Here is an 18,360-nt window from a genome sequence, read left to right on the forward strand (position 1 = left end):
ACCTCGTATCACCATGTAATGCAGTCCTCGCAATCTTTAACAAAATAAAGTTTGTACTGCACTGGATTGATGCGAATGAATGCGAAGTCTGATTCAGGCGCCACAGACCTTGCAATCCACTACAACTTTCGGCTGTCCCCCTCAGACGTCTGTGTTTGTACGGTCCAGATCGCGAAGAAAATGTAGAAATCATGACGCAATCAGACTAAACCATTGGAAGCATGGTTTCTGATCAGAGATCGCACTATCGTTTGAGTATGTGCGCATGTGGGAGAGCCTGAGCAGACGACATAGTGATGCGAAATTACGATGACAAGGATGAGCAGTGTATAGGATAGAAAAACAGTGAATGCACATCTAGTGTCCAAACAGTGAGCAACTTCATGATGACTGTGGTTGCATCGACTCCGGCACTAGAAAAGCCATGTGTATCAGTGAACGTCACCAACGACTGAGAATCATCGCGGTAGAAAGAAGATTGTGGTGAAGAGCGTCAAAAACAGCACAGTACGATAGGGATGAAGGCTCAAAATCGATGACTCACTCGGAGGGAGCTGAGGCCGCGTGCCCTCATTCAATACGCGGGAGAAGAGGACGCCTACGCCTTCGAAGACACTGAGTAGAATACCACATGCGATGGCAGAACTGAGTGCTGAACGGGGTCCACCTGGAATGCGCATCAGTAACACGTTACAGGGTTTTCATTCTCGATCAAGGAAAATAGACTACGAGGAAGTTAGGCCTAACGACCGAGCGTTTGACCCTTTTCAAGATATGCGTTCGTGCATTCAAGAATATACACAATAACTCACTTCTCGCAGCCAGACATCCACCGGTTAAGAACCCAGAAATGATAGCATTCCACATGTCCTCCTTTTGTCGCCACCCCTTGACAGCACAGTCAAATGTAGAGAACATACCACCCCAGACACCGAAGTTACCGCCAGTGACAGGAGCTCGGGCTTTAATGACAGACAGCGCTCCAACAAAGCGATCACCCTAAGTAGAATAGCCATCCAAATAAGCACTAATGATAGAGTGGCGAAACCCTGCGTACCCTTGGAGAGTTGCGTGCACCCTTGATGCCATGCCAGATTGTACCGCCAATGGCGCCCATTGAGAACGCACTCCCGAAGTCAGAAAGGATCACCCACGGACTGCAAGGATAAAAAATCTTTTAGCAGCATACAGACAGGACAAAGCCAGACTAACCATGGATCTCGCGTGTGGTCTGCATGTGCCATTTTGATTGGGAAGAGGTAGGCGTGTCCGTGAAGTATACAACAGTGGTGTAGCTTGCACTGATTGAGTGAGGTGGCTGCGAAACTTTTGGGCGTTTAGGGCCGGCCTGATATATCACGTGATAACGCGCTGCATGTGATGTTGACGAACCGCGACGCGCTTCGTTTCACATCGCTAATCGCAACCACGATTACTCTTCATGGCCACACACTCTCACAAGTCAAAGCCTGTCTCCTTCATGCGGAAGAGGCGTCAAGTATATGTCGACATACCCCCTTCTCCTCTTCATTCGTCCACCCGTAGCGCGAGGTTAGAACATGCATCCGAGAGTAGCCTCAAGGAGAACGCACCTCTGCAGCCTACGCCCCTGCCGAGCGACAGTAGTTTGACCAGCCTGAGCAGCATTAACTCTCGCCCGAACAAACGCAAGCTCTCAGACGCGTCGCGTCAGATCTCTGGACGTGAGGAACTTATCGTCTCTAACTCCAAGAAGCCCAGGGTTGTTACCCAGGCCACACCCAAGTCCGACAATGTACATGCCTCGATTCAAGATCAGGGCAAAGCGGCCCAGAAGGTCAAAGTTGCTACACTCTCCCTGGACTATCCCGATGAAACAGACGACGAACTCTTTTACTGCCACCAATGCAACAAGAAACGTGTCGTTACTCGTCAGTCTTTCACTAATGAATGCGTCCTGGCTCAATGATGACATACGCGCGTAGATATCATTCAATGCACCGCAAAGAAGCAACCACTGAAACTCCACAGCCAGCGGTGTGGCGCCAAGTATTGTAGGGCCTGTCTGTTGAATAGGTATGCTCTGGAACTCGATGATATCAAGAAGGCCGGTGAAATAGGCCTGAGTAAGAACGAAAAGGAAAAGCATGTTTCTGGAGAAGGTTTTTACTTTCAGTATGTATGCGCATTTGACGCCGAAGTTCTCCTCTGATCGAGTTTCACTAGATGCCCGAAGTGTAAGGATGAATGTAATTGTCGCAATTGTCGCAAGGCGCAAGGTCTCCAACCTACAGGGTCGGTTATGTGTTTCTTTACTGTAGTCTAGTCATATTGACTAGTCGAGCAGGAACTTGACCTTGATAGCTCGCAAAGCGGGCAAAGATTCTGCTGCTCAGATGCTCGCAGACAATCCCTCTGCTATGGTGAACTTTATTAACTGTTCAAGCGATGGCATTAGATTTACCGATGATATCACAGGGTAATTTGCCCGGTTTGGGTCGACAAGTCGTGCACGAAAAGAAGCCCAGAGCCACGAAAATAAACGCTGCTTCCTCGTCCTCCGGAAAAGAGAAGAATACACAACTGGGCAAATCACGCGTGAAACCTCTCGCCCAGGAGGTCAAGCGAAAGCCTCGTACGACGAAGCCCAAAGCCCCCATGGCGCGGAAGCCAGTGCCAAAACCGACATGGACTCGTGTATCCACGACATTGACTCTGACCGCAGCCGAGATGCGGATGGACATCCGCGAGTTTTTCCTCCGGTTCTTCCCTATCCTGGACATCGCCAAGGGACACCTGGAGGACCTGGAGGTAATCTCCACTTCGCTAGGACCTCCTGTAACTCCAGTCAACGATGCCGAGGAAGAAGAGCTAGTGGGATGGGTCAGCGAGCCATGCGCCAAGGCTCTGATACTCAGTCTTTTGGCTGCGATCTCCGGTAGCTCCACCTGCAACGATGACTTCGGGAAGCGGATTAAGGCGGCAATGAAAGAGATTCGCACAGCTGGTGCGAGCTTGAATCGAATCTGGAGTTCGCTTATGTCGTTGCGGCAGGCCCTCGGACTCATGTTCCCCGACCCACTTCCTCCTCCAGCGAGCTTCACGTACCACAACACGCGCAGTGGACTACAAGGAACGAACGTAGAGATCGTGCCGTACATCGCGATGTCTGCACAGCTCGTTCCTGTCATTGCAGCTCTTCTGGAACTGGCTCTCGATGCAAGTACAGTGCGGGAGGAGCTAGAGCAAAGTGCCACCAAGGAGAAAGACATAGGAAAGGACGTCAAAGAAGGCACCGCGAAAGAGAAGACCAGGTGGAAAGATCAAAGAGAAACCTTGGAGGCAACGGCAAAGGGCAATCTCATTAAAACTCAGCGCGAATTTCACAGGCAAAAGCTCGAGGGCATCGAGCACGCGCATCGCTTGGCGTTGTACACATGTACACCACGATTTAGCCCGCTGGGTCAGGACCACGAGGGCAGGGTGTACTATGCCCTGACGCCCGGGATGGCGGAGAGGGAGGCCGCGTTGCAGGTAATTGCAGGTAAGGAAGGAAAAATCAAGGTCAGCCGGAAGCGGGGAGTGATGACAGAGGATGATAGAAAAGGGATGCAACGGTGGTCCTGGTTTGTGGCCGTATGGGGCCGCTTACCCAGAAATGCGGTTAAGGCCGGGAACGACGACAATGAAGACGAAGATGAAGACGAGGGCTGGTGGGGCTTTTGGGAGCCAGAGCAGGTCAGGAGGGTCGCTAGCTGGATCGCTGAGGAGTGTCGGCTCGGTGACGACGGCTTCACCACCACATCGAAGGCCTCCAGCTCCCATCTTAACGATGGCGAGGACCACCCAAGACGTGCTGGCTCGAGCAACTCCTCCACTAATGTCAACAATCTTCACGACTCTCGCGAGCTTTCGCCTCTATCAGATCTAGATTCCGACGAAGATACCTTATCCGACGAGGATGAGAGCGATGGAGAGAGCGACGACAGGATGCATTCCAGATCACGAAGCGCATCCAAGCCAAACAGGAAGGAATTAGGTGAACTCGTGAACCGTCTCCAGGAGTACGCGGTTCTGCTTCAGTGGAGAATCCAGCGTGTCGAGGGAGAAGGAACCGCTCTGAAAGAGAAGGATAACGGAGTCCATGCCTCAGTTCCCGCGAAGAAGTTTTATGGGTAGACGTTGCATATGTAGAGGCCATGATTTATTCCTCGCTCACTGAATCGACAATTTTGTCGCCCGCTGCATTTTAGTTCGTACTGAATCTGCTCCTTGTATCATCAAATAGTCTACGCTACATCCTCAGTAAATATATAGCAGACCTTTGACACAATGCCATCTAGGAGCACTGTCGAACAACAATGGATGCGAGGTCGTCCTGACTAACAGGACGCTCTATACATTTTGACAGCCGCTCGGCTAGCAGAATTGCTAGGACATGCTTGCACTGCGCGCAGTCATGCGGTAAAAAGGTAGCGACATGAGTATCATAAAGCACATGTAGAGGAACAAGACTTGCCATGAGGTGCGACTCCGAGATTAGTACAGAGTAGGAGTATGCCGGACATGTGCAGTACACTTGCAAGCGTGATTTCGAGGTGCGAAGTCCAGGAAACACGGAATACATCGCAGTAGAACCAATAACTTCGTAGCGAGAACTCCCCCAAGGCGTAACATACTTTAAGACTGCGAGCTGAAGGTATCAGAAATAATATATATTTAAAATATGAGCAGATCTTACCGCTTTCTCTGTCAATCAGATCTAAGGCCGAGAGTAAGAGAGTATCTGGGAAGAAGAATCGTAGCTCTGCCATATAATCGCGATCTAGTACACCTAGGTTACACGTGCAACCTTCGGGCACAAGAAGAGATAGTACCACTGTCAGGTTTTATGGATGCGATGACTTCCTGGACCAGCTCGAGCAAGTCAGCAGTGGCCATCATGGCTGGCCCATAAGAATGAACGTCGCAGTCACTTAGTAGCGCCGGATGGTTGTTTATTTCCAAAGCTCTTGCCAAACAGCCACTGAGTTTCAATTTCTCCTTCCTTCCTGGTACATCTCAGTGCTTGCTCACTTGACGCCAATGAACTCGGCGACGCAGACTATGAGCTCCCAGTATTTGTTTGTCTTCGCCCAAGCACACGATGAGTTTAGGATACCTGAGCTGCTCTCGGTCGCAGAGCTGTATGGATTTAATATCACATTCCCCACTCATACCCGAAATGTGGATAGCTCTCGACCATTTCTGGTATTGGAGCTTGCCAGCGCGGAGCATGCGAAACTTCTAGCTAGGAGATGTATCCTTGTAAAGTGAGCGTTTCGATGCGCTAGCGTTCCCCAACTGAAAAATTTTCAGATCTGTATACGAGTATTACGGCAGTGGTCGAACATACGATGAATTGCATGAGCAGACCCGTGCTCGTCAGCCCCAGTGGATCCAATATGTCGATGACACATCTTTCAAATTCTTTGTGTCGGCGTATAATCATACAATACCCCAGTCACGTCAGCGAGAGATCGTTGAGAGTTTTTCCTATATGCGTATGATGGGGAAAATCGACATGAAAAATCCCGAAGTCACATTCGCTTGCTTCGAAGAATGTACGCAGTGGTCAAGTGGAGAGTTATTATCTATTGCTAAGAAATTTGTCTCCATGTTGTTCTACAGATCATGATCCTCGTGGTACTACATCTCGTGCAAAGCACGAAAGAGACGGAACTTTCAGAAAAGTTTGGTTTGGCAGGTTGGTATGTCTTCTCGAAAGAACAGTCAGGGTGCCCGTTGCAAACTTCTGCTTCTATGTGCTAGGTGGAAGAAGGATCCGCGCGTATGTTAATCAAGGAGTTTGACGTCAAGAAGCGAGTCTACTATGGCAATACAACCATGGAGGCCGAAATGTCTCTACTAATGGCAAATCAAACACTCGTCGGTTTCCGTGCTTAAAATAACCTTCACTGAAGTGTCGTCTTAACCGTGCTCCTCTCAGGCTTCACCAGGCAAACTCATATATGATCCATTCGTGGGTACTGGCAGCATGACCTATGTAAGGGGTATACTCTTCGTTTTGTCGTTGTGATCGATTTAATAATTGCTTAGACTACAGCACACTTCGGTGCGTTGATTTTTGGATCAGACATAGACGGCCGACAGATGCGAGGCAAAGGTGAGTATATCTCAACAGCTCCACGAAAACCAGGACTCCATTATTCTGTATAGTAAAGCCTCCCGGTATCATTCGCGCTGCCGCCCAGTACGGCGTAGCTGATCGCATCGTCGACTTGTTCACTTTCGATGTGACACGAAACCCGTGGAGATGCGGCAGCCTTTTCGACGCAATAATAACGGATCCGCCCTGTATGTTTCCTCATTTACCATAGCCTCAATGATTCTTGACAATTATTCCAGACGGTGTAAGGGCCGGTGCTAAGAGGCTAGGCAAGAAGGATCGACCTCTAAGGCCTCCCAAAGAAACCATGCCAAGGGAACATGACCTTGAGCGTGTGTGAGGATGAATAATCCCAATGCCGCTGCAACAAGCTTACTAGAGATTCAGAGATAACCAACCGTACATCCCTCCAACCAAACCATACGAACTGTCAGCTCTCGCATCCGATCTCGTTCTTTTGGCACGGCACATGCTGAAAGCTCGTGGAAGACTCGTGTTTTTCCTTCCTACTGTGACAGACGAATACGAGGATCTAGATACGCAGACGTTGCTGTGCGAAGGCATGGAGATCGTCGCCAACTCGCTGCAGGATTTTGGCTCGTGGGGACGTAGGGTGCGTGCATCACTTGCTGGTCTCAGCGGGAGGCGATATTCACACCCACATAGCTAATCACAATTCAAAAAAACACAACGATGCAGTACCCACCACCCTCATTTCACCACTTGGAGAGAGCTGTCAGCGCACATGTTCCCGCCCACAGGGATTTCCGCGAGAAGTACTTCCAGGGTTTCAAAGGCACTGATTAGCTGGGCTAATGCCAGAAGCTTTATGTGTAGATTAGGTATACGTTAATGCTGGTATGACAGAGAGTAATGACAGCACAGCACGGAAAACATCAAACGATGGATGAGTGCGACAGAGTATGAATAGAATGCATTCACCCTCAGAGTGAGCGGAACGGGTAGCGACAGAAATGCGGACAGCGACAGAAAAGTGATCAATGATTTTCGGGTCCGATAAAACGTGCGGTTGCAGCGATACGGAAGTTCAAGGGAACAACGGTGTGTCTGTATTATCTGCGTTAGCAAAACCTCACCGTTTCTCGTACAAACGTACTCGTAGAATTTTTGGACTCCCTCGCCTTGCATGACCACGACGTCACCCTGGTCAAAAGATATTCAGACAAAGTAGATTTTCTGTCATACACACTTACATGGCGCAAAAAGAGTTTCAGAGCAAGTCTGCTTGATCCATTTCCCGGCTTGTCGTCATACTGGGAGTGGAGACGGAAATACATATGCGCTGCAGAACCGAGGGATAAGGCCGCAACAGTGGGACCTAATCCTCGCTCGCTGTCGCTGTGGAACTAGAGGAAGAGTATTTGACCATGTGTCCTACAACAACGTTATGTACTCACGGCCATTCTCTGTTTCTCCATGTATGCAGCACTGAGGACCTCGTTGAATTGGGATCGCAGATCTAGAGCATCTAGCATTCGGCCCTGGATCAACTCAAGAGCATGATGAACAGCGGAAGGTGCCTTGTCCCAAGCGACCGTGTTATCGGCGCCCCCAACATACTTCAGCTCTGTCAGCTAGGGCTCACTGTACGATCATGATGCGCACCTGGTATGGCTCTCCAGCTGGAAGATTTCAACCAGTTAATACAAAATTCTGAAAGGATTACCGACGGCATGCTTACAATTCTGGGAGAAGTAGTTGGTCAACAGGGTACCCCTACCTGTGGTCATGATCAGATCAAGAATGTGTGGATGTACCAACATGCATACATTTGTGCTAAAGTTTTTATGAGACTCTAGTGCGTTTCATAGAAGAGAGAACGTACGCTTCTCAGAGGCCACCTTCGGAACAGAAGTTCCCCCCCAACCGCTTGTTCCTGATATTCTCTGAAAATAGCATCGGCGTCCCGGTTTGCAATAGAACTGCCAAGAATAAGGTATATATGTCCACTGGGATATAAGGTCAATGCGCAAATTGGTATGGCAGGTCGCGCTGAAACTCACCGACCGTATGGCAGAATATAATGATGACAAGGAAGAAAACCCGCTCCGTGATTGTAAAACTGCATGTGGGGGAGGATGATACCTGAGGATTGAAAGACACTTAAACATGAGAGGGTACATCCTCTCCGAAAAGACATTTGGTCCCACCAGAATCCTCTCCGACAAAATGATGCATGTAAGACTCCATGTTCTTTTGATACCAGAACTCCTTCGGTTCCCGAAACCTCCCGATCACCTTGTAAGTCTCCTGAGTACAGAAAGGAACCATTCAACTTCTCCCAAGGAAGCGGGTGAAATGGTTACTCACCCCACAATGTGCACACTCCCAATGTTCCCATTTGTATCTACCTAATGAGAGACATAATCACGACGAAGCTTAAGAGCCTTACCTGCTTGATAACCGGCCGCATCGCACACAGTGCCAGCCCTTGCAGAAAAGACGAGTCGTTGTGACGCCATTCTGCGCTTTTGTAGCGGGCACGGGAGGTCGGAGGTCATCGAACTTCTCATGCTGACAAGGAAGCAACTCGAGGAATTTCTCCGAGTATGCCAATCCCATGGACGGGGGTACACCTGACGATGTCTTCCAGAATGCGGTACAACTCGGTGTCAAACACATCCAGCGGCCATCGTAGACAAGAGGAGATTTAGTGTTGCACCGTGAGCATACACGACTGGTAGCTTCATCTTCAACAGAGCTGGCCATGGAATGAGTTAGAGCACAAAGACCTCCACACCAGGCAACCTATCTCACATTGAGGGTGGCACGGTTGCTGTACTATCATCTACGACAAACCAACATAAGGCGGGAAACCGTGTGGTCTACGATCAGGAGCATACCACTAGCCAGTACTAGCTCGCATATTGCCGCTGCATGAGCAGCACCGTATTGGTAAGAATGCGAAACCTTTAGGTGGCGTGAAATAACGTACAAGCCTGAGATGGGATCCACCAGGGGTCACCCTGTTGATCGCACCATCGGAAGGCAAACTTGTATCGAACAACATAACCTCTCGAATTTTTTGCAGGCTGGCGTTCAGCTGAGTGCGGCGTCAGTTAGGTCAGGGCATTTGGGAGGAAAGAACGGACCCCATGCATGTCTAATATGATAGTAGCCGAGCACAACGTAGGAGTATCCCTTCGCTGTAAGATCATACGGAAAAAGTTTGTACTTATCGTCGATAAGGAGTACAACTGGACGCTGCAGTCTAAATGTATTCAAGAGCGCTCGAACCGATTTGTCTTCTGCTAGCTGATCATTTGCTTCTTGCACCGTGCTTTTCCCACCTTTCGTATGGATACTCTCCGCCTTCCCTCCACTAGTAGTACGGACTTACTCAGTGTCGATGTAGACGCATAAAATAATCGACGCACCCATGAGAGACAATCAGACGTCCGTCACGATGAAAGACATCGCGGCTAGAACCAGAGTGCTGGATCGATTACAACACGTAGACAGCATAACTGCATTCTTACCTTGACGAGAACGCGCTCAACAAGTAACCTTTCACCATGTCCTTCAAGAAATAAACACCACCCTGATATGAACGGAACCAGTCAAAGGCTTCGCATACTTCTTGTCGGGACTGTAGACATAATAGTGTCAGCAATGAGTGGTACGCTAGGGATCACTGTACCAACCTGAGCCCAGATAGGCGGTAAGATCTCCAAGGGAGGTCTCGGACGGGCATCGTGTATCTCGTTGGATGCGCAAACGGTTGACGCCAGTGGAAGTACTAGCTCTATATCTGATGACTTATCTGCCGGTACCTGCGCCAATTCTTGCTCGTGTTCGTCTTCGCCCTCCGCTCCTCCCTCCCAGTCACTTCCATGTTCTACGTTGGTACTGAGCGCATGGTGCAAAAGCGCCTCGCTGGCAGCGTGGCGAATGACACTGTCAACTTCGTCCAACGTTTGCGGCTGATTGGACTTTTTGGTCACAAGCGGTACAGGAAGTCGCACATGCGCTGCCTTTTTGGAAGATCTTCTGGGTAGTCTGATTGTAAGTCGTTGAGAATTGTCAGTGACCGGCTGGATGACGTCGGCACTCTGTAGAGATTCGCGGAGTCGCTTTCGTGTCCGCCTAGCGATGGAAGGAGGCTCGCGAGGAGCAGTGACATCCTCCGAAGCCACAATTTCGGGTTCTGACCCCAGTCCAGCTTGAGGTATCCCGGACTGCATCGCCGAATTTCCAACGGTGGGTTCCGAATGCTCAGGCACAGCATCTGCAGGAGGCTGTAACTGCACACCGGCCTGCTGCTGTCGACAAGAAGACCCCCTTCCTCCTCTGCATGCCATCTGGGCCTCCTCTGGACGTGTCGCGTGCCCACCGTCCTCAGCATCCCTGTAGCGACGACGTTTTTGAGCAGGACCGGCCAGTGGAACGTCTGGCCTTGCATCCTTCAACTTTTTATTGGCAGTTTTCTTCGCTGAAGAGCGAGTCACGCGAACCTTGTCAACAGCTGCAGAAGGGAAATTCCGAAGTCTCCCCTTGACATTGTCGCTCTGGTGCTGTTCCGGCACAGATATAGCAGAGGTCGCTGCGTCCGCTGCAGGAGATGGAACTGCGGAACATGGTTTCTGCGGTGCGATCGCATTCCTCTTCCGTGGGTTCGTGGCTTTAGGTGGCGCTATTATCGCTGAGAGGGTTGCACCTATATTAGCGACCTTCGATTTCTTCGCCGCTTTCTTGCGATTAGTAGACCTTGTCTGTGGCTTCTCTCTCAGATTGTTCTTGAGTGCTTCGTGCTTAGCATCCGAAGGAGCCTGCGATTTCGGAGTGCCCAAGAAATCTTCCTTGAGTTTTGCCTCATACAAGGTCTCCCTCTCCATCAACTTTGTGAGATTCTGGCGATTGGATGCAGTCCTTCCGGGGTTTCGCCTCCTGCCTGCGCCATTCGCATTGCATTCGACATCAAATACGAGTTGTTCAGCTGGAGGACCGTCCTCTTTGAGAGATTCATCGGATGTGAGCTCACTGAGCGAAGAAGGATCGTCTTCGTTCGTACGAGCGTCGTTCATGGGGGCAACACCTGATACAACTCTTGAGGCCGTGTACGCAAACTGCGAGACAGGGATGTCGTCTGAAGAAGAGTGGGAAGAGCTAGAAGGTTGTTCGTTGATAGCTTTACGTTTGTTGCTCTGTTCTTCACCAATGTTCTGCTTCTCGAGAGGTGAAGAAGGCCCATACGCGACTCCGATGACTTGAGCAGACGCTGAGAGCAGTAGCTGGGCATCCGGAATGGGTATGTCAACGGTACGTTCGAAAGAAGAATGAAGGTTGTCTGGGGTTGCGCGAGTAGTGGCATGCTGAGGAACTTCGTTTGTGGGTCTGTCGTCTTCCCCTTCACTAACCTCAGCATCGTACGCGTCCTCAGCATTACGAGACAAATGCTTTGGGCGTCTCCGACGATTTCCCCGGTGGTGGGTAGGAGAGCCTGCATGTGCACCAGAATCGGAACCGACAGGCAGTAGCACACGAGCATGTGCGCCGGACCCCCAGACGCGTTCGTCTACGAAATATTGAAAACCACGCGACTTGCGCTCCTGCAGAAGGTACCGTTTGGCCTCATCGCGGTCGCCGTTGTAAAGGCGCCAATAGAAGTCGATGAAAATCTCCAGTTCCGGAGAGTCTGCGAGGACGAGAGTGTTCTGGACGGACGTTTCCTCCTCCGGGCTTGCAGCGAATGCCAGCCTCAACCAAGCTTGTATCGCTCCCTATAAGACGCGTCAGAACGCGTCAATCGTAATCATGGTTAGCGCGACTGCACTTGCACCTACACTCACCGCCTCTTTCTGAAAATCAGCGCGTGGAGTTACGCAAAACCAATCAGTTTTTCCCCTGCCGCGTCTGTTGGGGAGATCCGCACTATGGACTGCGAACAGCGTCGAGAGTGGTTCATCCTGTAGAAGATCCTCATCGTCCCAGGACCGAGGCTGCCTCATCGCGGATTTTAATGAGTGACAGTTGAAGGAGAGACGACCAAAAATAAAGAATGTGTGTGGGTCTGACAACGACTAGTAGCAGACTACTCAACAACTTGCTCGTCTATGTGCCACCTCAGTGGATGAACGGCATAAGCTCATTTTTGATGGGAGACGGGATTCCCGAGCGCTATGTCTCGGCAAATGCCGGTGAGGCACCGGCCGAATCGCTTTCAGGGGTGTAAAATTGGTGTAAACATGGTGGAAAGCTGGCCGTGGTATGGCATAGGTACCTTGGGGATCGTATAATACCCATACAAGCACACTTTTACACGCACTTTACTTCGAGGCCAACGCGTACTGCAACGCCTCGTACACATCCGCCTCTATGCGCGCCTCCATCTTGTCCTCTTCCGATCCATTCCCTGCTGCAACCTTCAAGGCCTCCTGGAGGTTGGCGCGAACAGCCTGACCATAATTCATTGAAATAAGCTCCATGTAGTCATGCAGGCGTACATTGACCTTACCTCAGCAGAGAAGCTGTCCAACGACGCAGCCTCCACGGCGTTAATGGTCAACTTGTTGTTGGGGTGAACCGTGGCGAAACCGCCGGAGACTGGTAAAGAGGGGTCAAAGAGGATGCAAAGTACATCAATGGCGGCAAATACTCACCAAACCACTTCTTTGACGCATTGCTGGACTCGATGACCTCAACGACGCCCGGACGGAGAGGTTCAATAGATGGTACATGGTTCGCGAGGATACCCATGTCTCCGGTGGCAGCGGATATGTTCACCTGTACGACATCTGTAGAGGAGAAAATGGACTAGATGGGAGGGTCAACTGCTCGTGACTGCGTCGTAAAGACTTCGACGAACTTCGTGAGGGAGGACCAAAGAAAGTTTGATCTTGTCCGCCGCCTCCGCATATCCGCGCCTGCCTGTGGCAAACGTTTTTGTCGATCTCCGAGCCGCAGAAGACACAAGACGAAGCGCAGACATGTTTCTGAGATGTGTGTACTTGGTACTCGCCTGTCTAACAGTCGCTGTCGGAGAATGCCGGATACTTGTCTCACGTGCCCGGACCCTAACCCCACAAACTTTCAGTCCAGTGGTCGCAGACTCGACGCAGAGCATGCGGTCCAAGAGTCAAGAAATGTCCAAGGTCAAATATTCCAAGCCAGGATTCCGGAACATTAATATTAGGTCGTTTCATTGTGAAATTCTCCGGAACTATGTAAAGAAGTATCGACATCCTGTTTTCTCAGCCGTAAGATGATCCTGGTCTCGTCGTAGGGCTCGGCAGAGGTCGACGCATGGGATGAGCAGCAACTGGTACTCCCCCCGGAACCGGAGGTGCGCTCTGTTGTCGCATATGCATTTGCACGGCATGACGGGGTCGATGGGAACCATGCTGCTGCCAAAGGGAAGATGAAAAAAGTCTCACGAACTCAATCGCGAGACTCACCCCTCCTCCAGCTTGCTTCTGCTTGGAATAGAATGCGAACAAGTCGGCAATCTGCTGCTCCATCGCCTGACGCTCCCTCTGCAAGCGCCCGACCTCTTGCGTCATCGCGAGCACCTCTCTCGTGAGTTCCTTCTTAAACTCCTCGACGTGAACTGTAATCCTGTCGTTCAGAGATGTCCGAGACTTCACACCGCTCGCTTACTTTGGACATTGATTGCTGTAGCCTCCTTCATAGCCTCAACAAACCTCAGACGTTCGCCGCGGATCTCATTGGACAGCTCTGTGGAAGAAGGTCAGATCGCGGACGAAGCGCATAAGTCAAACTTATACTCACCACTTCCAAGGATTCGCAGCATGCGTTCATGATCTTGCCGCTGGCGGTTTATCAATCCAACAACCGACTCGGTGGCTATAACTAAATGAGCGCAAAGCTTGAGGGGCGCGCAAATACTACTCACTGAGCACGTCGCGCGCCTCCGCATTTCTCCGCATTTCTTCCTGCACAGCAGCAATAAGGCCATTCACTGATGCATGGAGTGTCGCGGAATCGTCTTCTCGACCCTTGGCTTCGGCGAGGAGGCTGCGTAAATCAGCCAACACACCACTCACAGGCTGCCCCTCTCTATCACCACCTTCAGTATTACCCTGCGCCTCCGGAACCACACCGAGTTCCCTACAAATGTGCTGGACGCCTGCGACTACACCGTCTATCTGAGATGTACCGTGATTGACAAAGGCTTCCAGCCACTGGACAGAAGCGTCACGACACCATGCAGCAGACGAGAAATAGTGACTTACGGAATTGAGCTCATTTAGGTACCGGATATTGTCGGTCTGTTGTTCACTCTGCGTGGACCATTGAGGTTGGGCATCTTTGAGCAACATCAGAATCTCCTGGATCTTTTTGAAGCTAGTAAATTAGGCGAATTTCGTTGAATAGAACAACAGACGACCTACCTCCTCGCTCTGCGGTTTGTCACTGTCTCCAGTATTTTCGTGAAAACCATGACAATCATTCTGCAGACCTTGACATAAAGATGCCAAGCCATCTAACTTTGCGTGCAATTCGGACAAGTCGACGTGTGGGCCTCCGTCGGGCACGACCGATCGACCGATGTTCTTCAGCTCGCTGAACTCAGCGACATCTCGCCCTGCCCGGAGTTCTTCGATCTCCTGTGCCCTCATTGATGACGCACTTCGCAGCTCGGCGCGCATCTGGTCTAACTCGTCCATGACATTGGAAAAATCGACCGAAACAGTCGGAGCACCACGTCCCTCCTGCGCAGCAGCATGCCGGCGTAGCTCCTCCAGTATGGTGCTGACTTTGGTGCGCACGTCTCCTAGATTCATCCCCGACATCTCTGACCGCCCTTCCAAAGACTTGACAGATTGGTCGATGCCCTCTAAGAGCTTCTGGATTTCACCGTTGGCAGCAACTCCATGGGGTGAATCCCGGTCGTAGTGAGGCTCCGACCCGCGCTCACGGCCACGATCCATATGCACTGGCTCGGCCTCTGCGGATCCCGCGGCAGCTTCATGAGATGGCTGCTGTCGTAGAGCACCGAATAGAAACGGTGGTCTAACCTCGTGAACATCTTCAGATGAGTACTGCGAAGTCGGCGAGAACATCGCGACCCCTCGAGTGGATTCCATAAACAACCCCGCCTCACTTGCTGCCACGGGGCTTTCGAGCTCTATACGTGCTCTGAGCGTGTCAACTTCAGAAGGGACCGAAGTGAGGCGGCCGGAGTACATTGACAGCGGCGACACAGGGCTGGAGGTGTTATATGATGCAACGATAGACTCTTCAACACCCAAAGCAGAAGCTGCACTGCTCTGCCTCTGCGCCGATTCGCTGGCGCCGCGAACGCAGTATGTGCTCGGACCACGAGTATGTACGGGTGTGACCAACAGATGCGAGCCGGTAGGCGTAAGAGTATGATTTGCACCGGAGGAGGTATCAGCCTGCGTCCGCTCAAGCTGGGCAAGACGCTGCTTAACCATAGAGAGCTGGCCGAGATTGCGCACAGACGGGCTCTGCGAGCGAGACGGAGTGGAGGGGTGCGACGTGAGAGGAGAAAGCGCGGTTGGTGTCGCTGGCGGCACAGGGAGGGGGGAGAGGGAAGCGCGGATAGACGATGGCGACTTCGATGGATCATGCAAAGAGTAGCGGACTGGGGACATTGAAGGCGGAGTGGCGGAAGGGGGAAGCTCGGGGAGGTCGCGCTCCTTGTTTTGGGGAGACGATCGGCTTGCATTGCTAACCGCAAGGGTGGCGAGCTTGGGGAGAAGGCTGCGGTCTCCGGGATGAGAAATGACAGGAACATGCTCATTTGTACGAGTGCCTGCGCTCAGCGTAGCCTCTAGTAACGGGGAAACGATGCTGGAAGTATCTGTCCTCCGTTCCTGTGCCTGAAGAATTGCATCCCTAGTAGAACGTCAAGTCGCTACCTAACAATCAAGTCTGAAGGCGAGGGTCTGCTCACCAGATAGTGCTGACCCACGTCGCCCGCTCCCCAACCGAACGCGCAGCAAATTTCTCCCTCGGTCTTCCCTCGAAGAGCAGCTCAAAGACCTTCACATCTCCCACATCTGGGCTCCCAGGTAGTAGAGCCCTCTCTTCCGGCGCGAGGTCGTTCAACGATAGCGAGCGTACGTCAGTACAACGAGTGAAAGAGACGATGGAGGTTGACGGGTTGCCCTGCGCGGTATGCCAGGTGACGAGGACGTGGCTGGAGTGCAGATGCGCGTTGCAGTTCGTCCACACAGGGTGTATAGTAGGCGAGGAAGACCGAGAGAGGTAGAGGAGCGGCCCGGAGAGCTCGGAGCTCGGAGAGATGGGAGTGGTGCAAATCGCCTTCTCGTCTCTGCTGCTGGGAACTGAGAGTTGCTTCGCGGACACATCAACTGAGCTGTGTAGTACCTGTGACGCAGAAGACCCAACATTGCTTGGGATCGTTGGAAGATCTGCAACACAGTTCTGCTCGAGAAGTTCCCTGGCAATTCCAGAAGATCTGTTCTTCCTCCCGAAGACCGACAAGAGATTACGAAGGGATTGTCGGATGGGCGAGCGACCCTTGTCTTTCTTGTCCGGCTTCGGGCTAGATCCTGAGCCATCCTGAGTGCTGACCGTGTCGGATGAAGGGGCGGCACGGCCTCTAGGTGGTGGCTTCAAATTGAAGCGGCCTTCGTCACGCACACCGCGAGTAGTGTGTGAGCCTGAGGGAAGCCGCGATATCACTTTACGCGCCCCATCCACCAAGGGTCTAGTGCTACGCGGATTTGACTGCGAACTCATAGATTCATATCGCCCAATCAGTTCCTTCGTGGTTTTCCTCCGCGCGAGTGGAATGGCATCCGCAGCAGAATCCAGGCGGATAGCAAAGTAAGAATCACGCTGCTCCGTATCGCCTCGAAGCATCCCAGAGAGTGATCCCAACGGCCTGTCTCTCATGTGGCACTGCGACACGTCCGGCGTTCCCGACTGTATGCGCACGGCGTCGACAGCGAGTTTACTGGAACCAAATCCCCGTGTTTTGCAGTTCCTTCGGAGGGGAAGCTCGTCCATTGGTGTCGATAGAGATTCTGAATCCTGGGTTGCCGAGCTTGCCCTTGTCATCGGCTGCAAATACAGAGAGTAGATCTCCGAGGAGACATCGTATCCTCGAGACATGACGGCGGGAATTGCACAAGTCAATAGACATGTTGGATGAACAACTCACCAAGCACCTGCTGGGACAGTCAAATTAGCAACAAGACCGAGGAGGCTGGCCCCATCGATGACACCACCGGAGGACGCACAAACAGTACTTGGAAGCTTGACGCGTTGGAAGGATGAAACCAGCATGTCGTAGTTTCACGCACATAAGAGAGTTGTTTTCGCCGTGTGTTGACCTCGTAATAGACAGCAACTTGAAGCTGCTAGGTGAAACCCGAAACTGAATCGATGGAAAGTACAACTTGGCTATATAAGATTTCTCACTTTCGGCCTATATTATAGGAGTAGTAACAATGGAAAGTTTAATTGTCTCGAGCTCAGGAACCACTCAATTTCCAAGAGGCCATGGCGCACAAGCCTGAGCGAGAGTACTGGCAAAAGTTCAAACTTACTTAAAAGGGTTTAGCGCGAATGCGTCGCTACACGAGGCTACTCTACCGCAACACATCGGTGCGCCACGAAGACCGCTGAACATCACATTGTACAAAGCCTATACTACATCGGCATCACTTCCTAAAGTTCGCATACCGCCTTCAAAGAGAGTGACTCAGTTATTATCACCCAGGCCTACAGCGTCCTTCGCCTTCTGCAACATGGAAGGCTGATGAGAACGAAAAAAGTTAGCGTCGGGGATATACATCGGGACAGGAACAAACCTCGTTCTCGTTAGAGTTGCTGCTGAAGGCATCTCCAGCCTTTTGGCCAGTCGACTTCTCGCTCTGCGGATTGAGGGATGAGAGGTTGGATCAGACAAATGCCGCACGACTTACCTGGGGCTGGAGGGAGGACGCGATGGAGTCGCCGGTGCCCTTGAGCTTGTCGCCGATATGCTCGGTAGTCGACTTCTGTGAGTCGGGCTGCAGATGGACGCGTCATCATGTGTGCGCCAGCGAGCATTCGTCGGGGTGCTCACCTTCATGGCGGAGCTAGCCTTATCGGTGAAGGATTGTCTGCCAGTATCGGACATGGTGAACAGTGGATTGGTGGTAAGAGACGAGTGGTGGTAAGTGGGGAAAAGGTGTGAGGCGATAATTCGCGACCGACGCGGTTTATATAGGCGGGAGGTCCCCCCTTAGAGG

The 18,360-nt window shown here is 51.5% G+C and overlaps 8 protein-coding genes across 8 annotated transcripts; 2 read left to right on the forward strand and 6 right to left on the reverse strand.

Annotated features, from left to right (window-relative positions):
• Nucleotides 1-381: 381 nt before the first annotated feature.
• On the reverse strand, nucleotides 382-1,244 carry SCP_0308660 (Mitochondrial import inner membrane translocase subunit TIM17; the record flags this gene model as incomplete). The annotated part of the gene is made up of 5 exons (XM_027756252.1): nucleotides 382-413; nucleotides 545-667; nucleotides 813-999; nucleotides 1,058-1,157; nucleotides 1,213-1,244. 5 exons carry the CDS (start codon nucleotides 1,242-1,244, stop codon nucleotides 382-384), a joined length of 474 nt encoding a protein of 157 aa, XP_027612053.1.
• A 197-nt stretch (nucleotides 1,245-1,441) lies between these two features.
• SCP_0308670 (hypothetical protein) lies at nucleotides 1,442-4,158 on the forward strand (the record flags this gene model as incomplete). The annotated part of the gene is made up of 5 exons (XM_027756253.1): nucleotides 1,442-1,910; nucleotides 1,965-2,154; nucleotides 2,206-2,274; nucleotides 2,327-2,402; nucleotides 2,458-4,158. The coding sequence occupies 5 exons, from the start codon at nucleotides 1,442-1,444 to the stop codon at nucleotides 4,156-4,158; spliced, it is 2,505 nt and encodes an 834-aa protein (XP_027612054.1).
• A 160-nt stretch (nucleotides 4,159-4,318) lies between these two features.
• On the reverse strand, nucleotides 4,319-4,923 carry SCP_0308680 (hypothetical protein; the record flags this gene model as incomplete). Its single annotated transcript, XM_027756254.1, has 4 exons — nucleotides 4,319-4,426; nucleotides 4,499-4,665; nucleotides 4,721-4,804; nucleotides 4,857-4,923. The coding sequence occupies 4 exons, from the start codon at nucleotides 4,921-4,923 to the stop codon at nucleotides 4,319-4,321; spliced, it is 426 nt and encodes a 141-aa protein (XP_027612055.1).
• Nucleotides 4,924-5,064: 141 nt separating this feature from the next.
• On the forward strand, nucleotides 5,065-6,955 carry SCP_0308690 (tRNA (guanine(10)-N2)-methyltransferase; the record flags this gene model as incomplete). Its single annotated transcript, XM_027756255.1, has 10 exons — nucleotides 5,065-5,291; nucleotides 5,338-5,582; nucleotides 5,650-5,729; nucleotides 5,791-5,907; nucleotides 5,969-6,025; nucleotides 6,079-6,145; nucleotides 6,199-6,336; nucleotides 6,388-6,484; nucleotides 6,536-6,761; nucleotides 6,815-6,955. 10 exons carry the CDS (start codon nucleotides 5,065-5,067, stop codon nucleotides 6,953-6,955), a joined length of 1,395 nt encoding a protein of 464 aa, XP_027612056.1.
• Nucleotides 6,956-7,146: 191 nt separating this feature from the next.
• On the reverse strand, nucleotides 7,147-12,117 carry SCP_0308700 (hypothetical protein; the record flags this gene model as incomplete). The annotated part of the gene is made up of 20 exons (XM_027756256.1): nucleotides 7,147-7,216; nucleotides 7,266-7,312; nucleotides 7,363-7,515; nucleotides 7,567-7,728; nucleotides 7,775-7,791; nucleotides 7,851-7,889; nucleotides 7,939-7,945; nucleotides 7,995-8,118; nucleotides 8,173-8,254; nucleotides 8,320-8,419; nucleotides 8,480-8,516; nucleotides 8,562-8,870; nucleotides 8,927-8,957; nucleotides 9,013-9,042; nucleotides 9,105-9,212; nucleotides 9,262-9,491; nucleotides 9,547-9,591; nucleotides 9,649-9,758; nucleotides 9,814-11,889; nucleotides 11,959-12,117. The coding sequence occupies 20 exons, from the start codon at nucleotides 12,115-12,117 to the stop codon at nucleotides 7,147-7,149; spliced, it is 3,936 nt and encodes a 1,311-aa protein (XP_027612057.1).
• A 318-nt stretch (nucleotides 12,118-12,435) lies between these two features.
• On the reverse strand, nucleotides 12,436-13,097 carry SCP_0308710 (ATP synthase subunit delta, mitochondrial; the record flags this gene model as incomplete). Its single annotated transcript, XM_027756257.1, has 4 exons — nucleotides 12,436-12,564; nucleotides 12,624-12,712; nucleotides 12,769-12,922; nucleotides 12,975-13,097. 4 exons carry the CDS (start codon nucleotides 13,095-13,097, stop codon nucleotides 12,436-12,438), a joined length of 495 nt encoding a protein of 164 aa, XP_027612058.1.
• A 262-nt stretch (nucleotides 13,098-13,359) lies between these two features.
• SCP_0308720 (hypothetical protein) lies at nucleotides 13,360-17,236 on the reverse strand (the record flags this gene model as incomplete). The annotated part of the gene is made up of 8 exons (XM_027756258.1): nucleotides 13,360-13,509; nucleotides 13,564-13,715; nucleotides 13,766-13,843; nucleotides 13,898-13,972; nucleotides 14,022-14,310; nucleotides 14,362-14,463; nucleotides 14,521-15,991; nucleotides 16,050-17,236. 8 exons carry the CDS (start codon nucleotides 17,234-17,236, stop codon nucleotides 13,360-13,362), a joined length of 3,504 nt encoding a protein of 1,167 aa, XP_027612059.1.
• A 592-nt stretch (nucleotides 17,237-17,828) lies between these two features.
• Nucleotides 17,829-18,248, reverse strand: SCP_0308730 (12 kDa heat shock protein; the record flags this gene model as incomplete). Its single annotated transcript, XM_027756259.1, has 4 exons — nucleotides 17,829-17,882; nucleotides 17,938-18,000; nucleotides 18,052-18,138; nucleotides 18,195-18,248. The coding sequence occupies 4 exons, from the start codon at nucleotides 18,246-18,248 to the stop codon at nucleotides 17,829-17,831; spliced, it is 258 nt and encodes an 85-aa protein (XP_027612060.1).
• Nucleotides 18,249-18,360: the final 112 nt, after the last annotated feature.

Source organism: Sparassis crispa (assembly GCF_003851025.1).
Source record: "Sparassis crispa DNA, contig_000002F, whole genome shotgun sequence".
In the NCBI taxonomy this organism is placed as follows: domain Eukaryota; kingdom Fungi; phylum Basidiomycota; class Agaricomycetes; order Polyporales; family Sparassidaceae; genus Sparassis; species Sparassis crispa.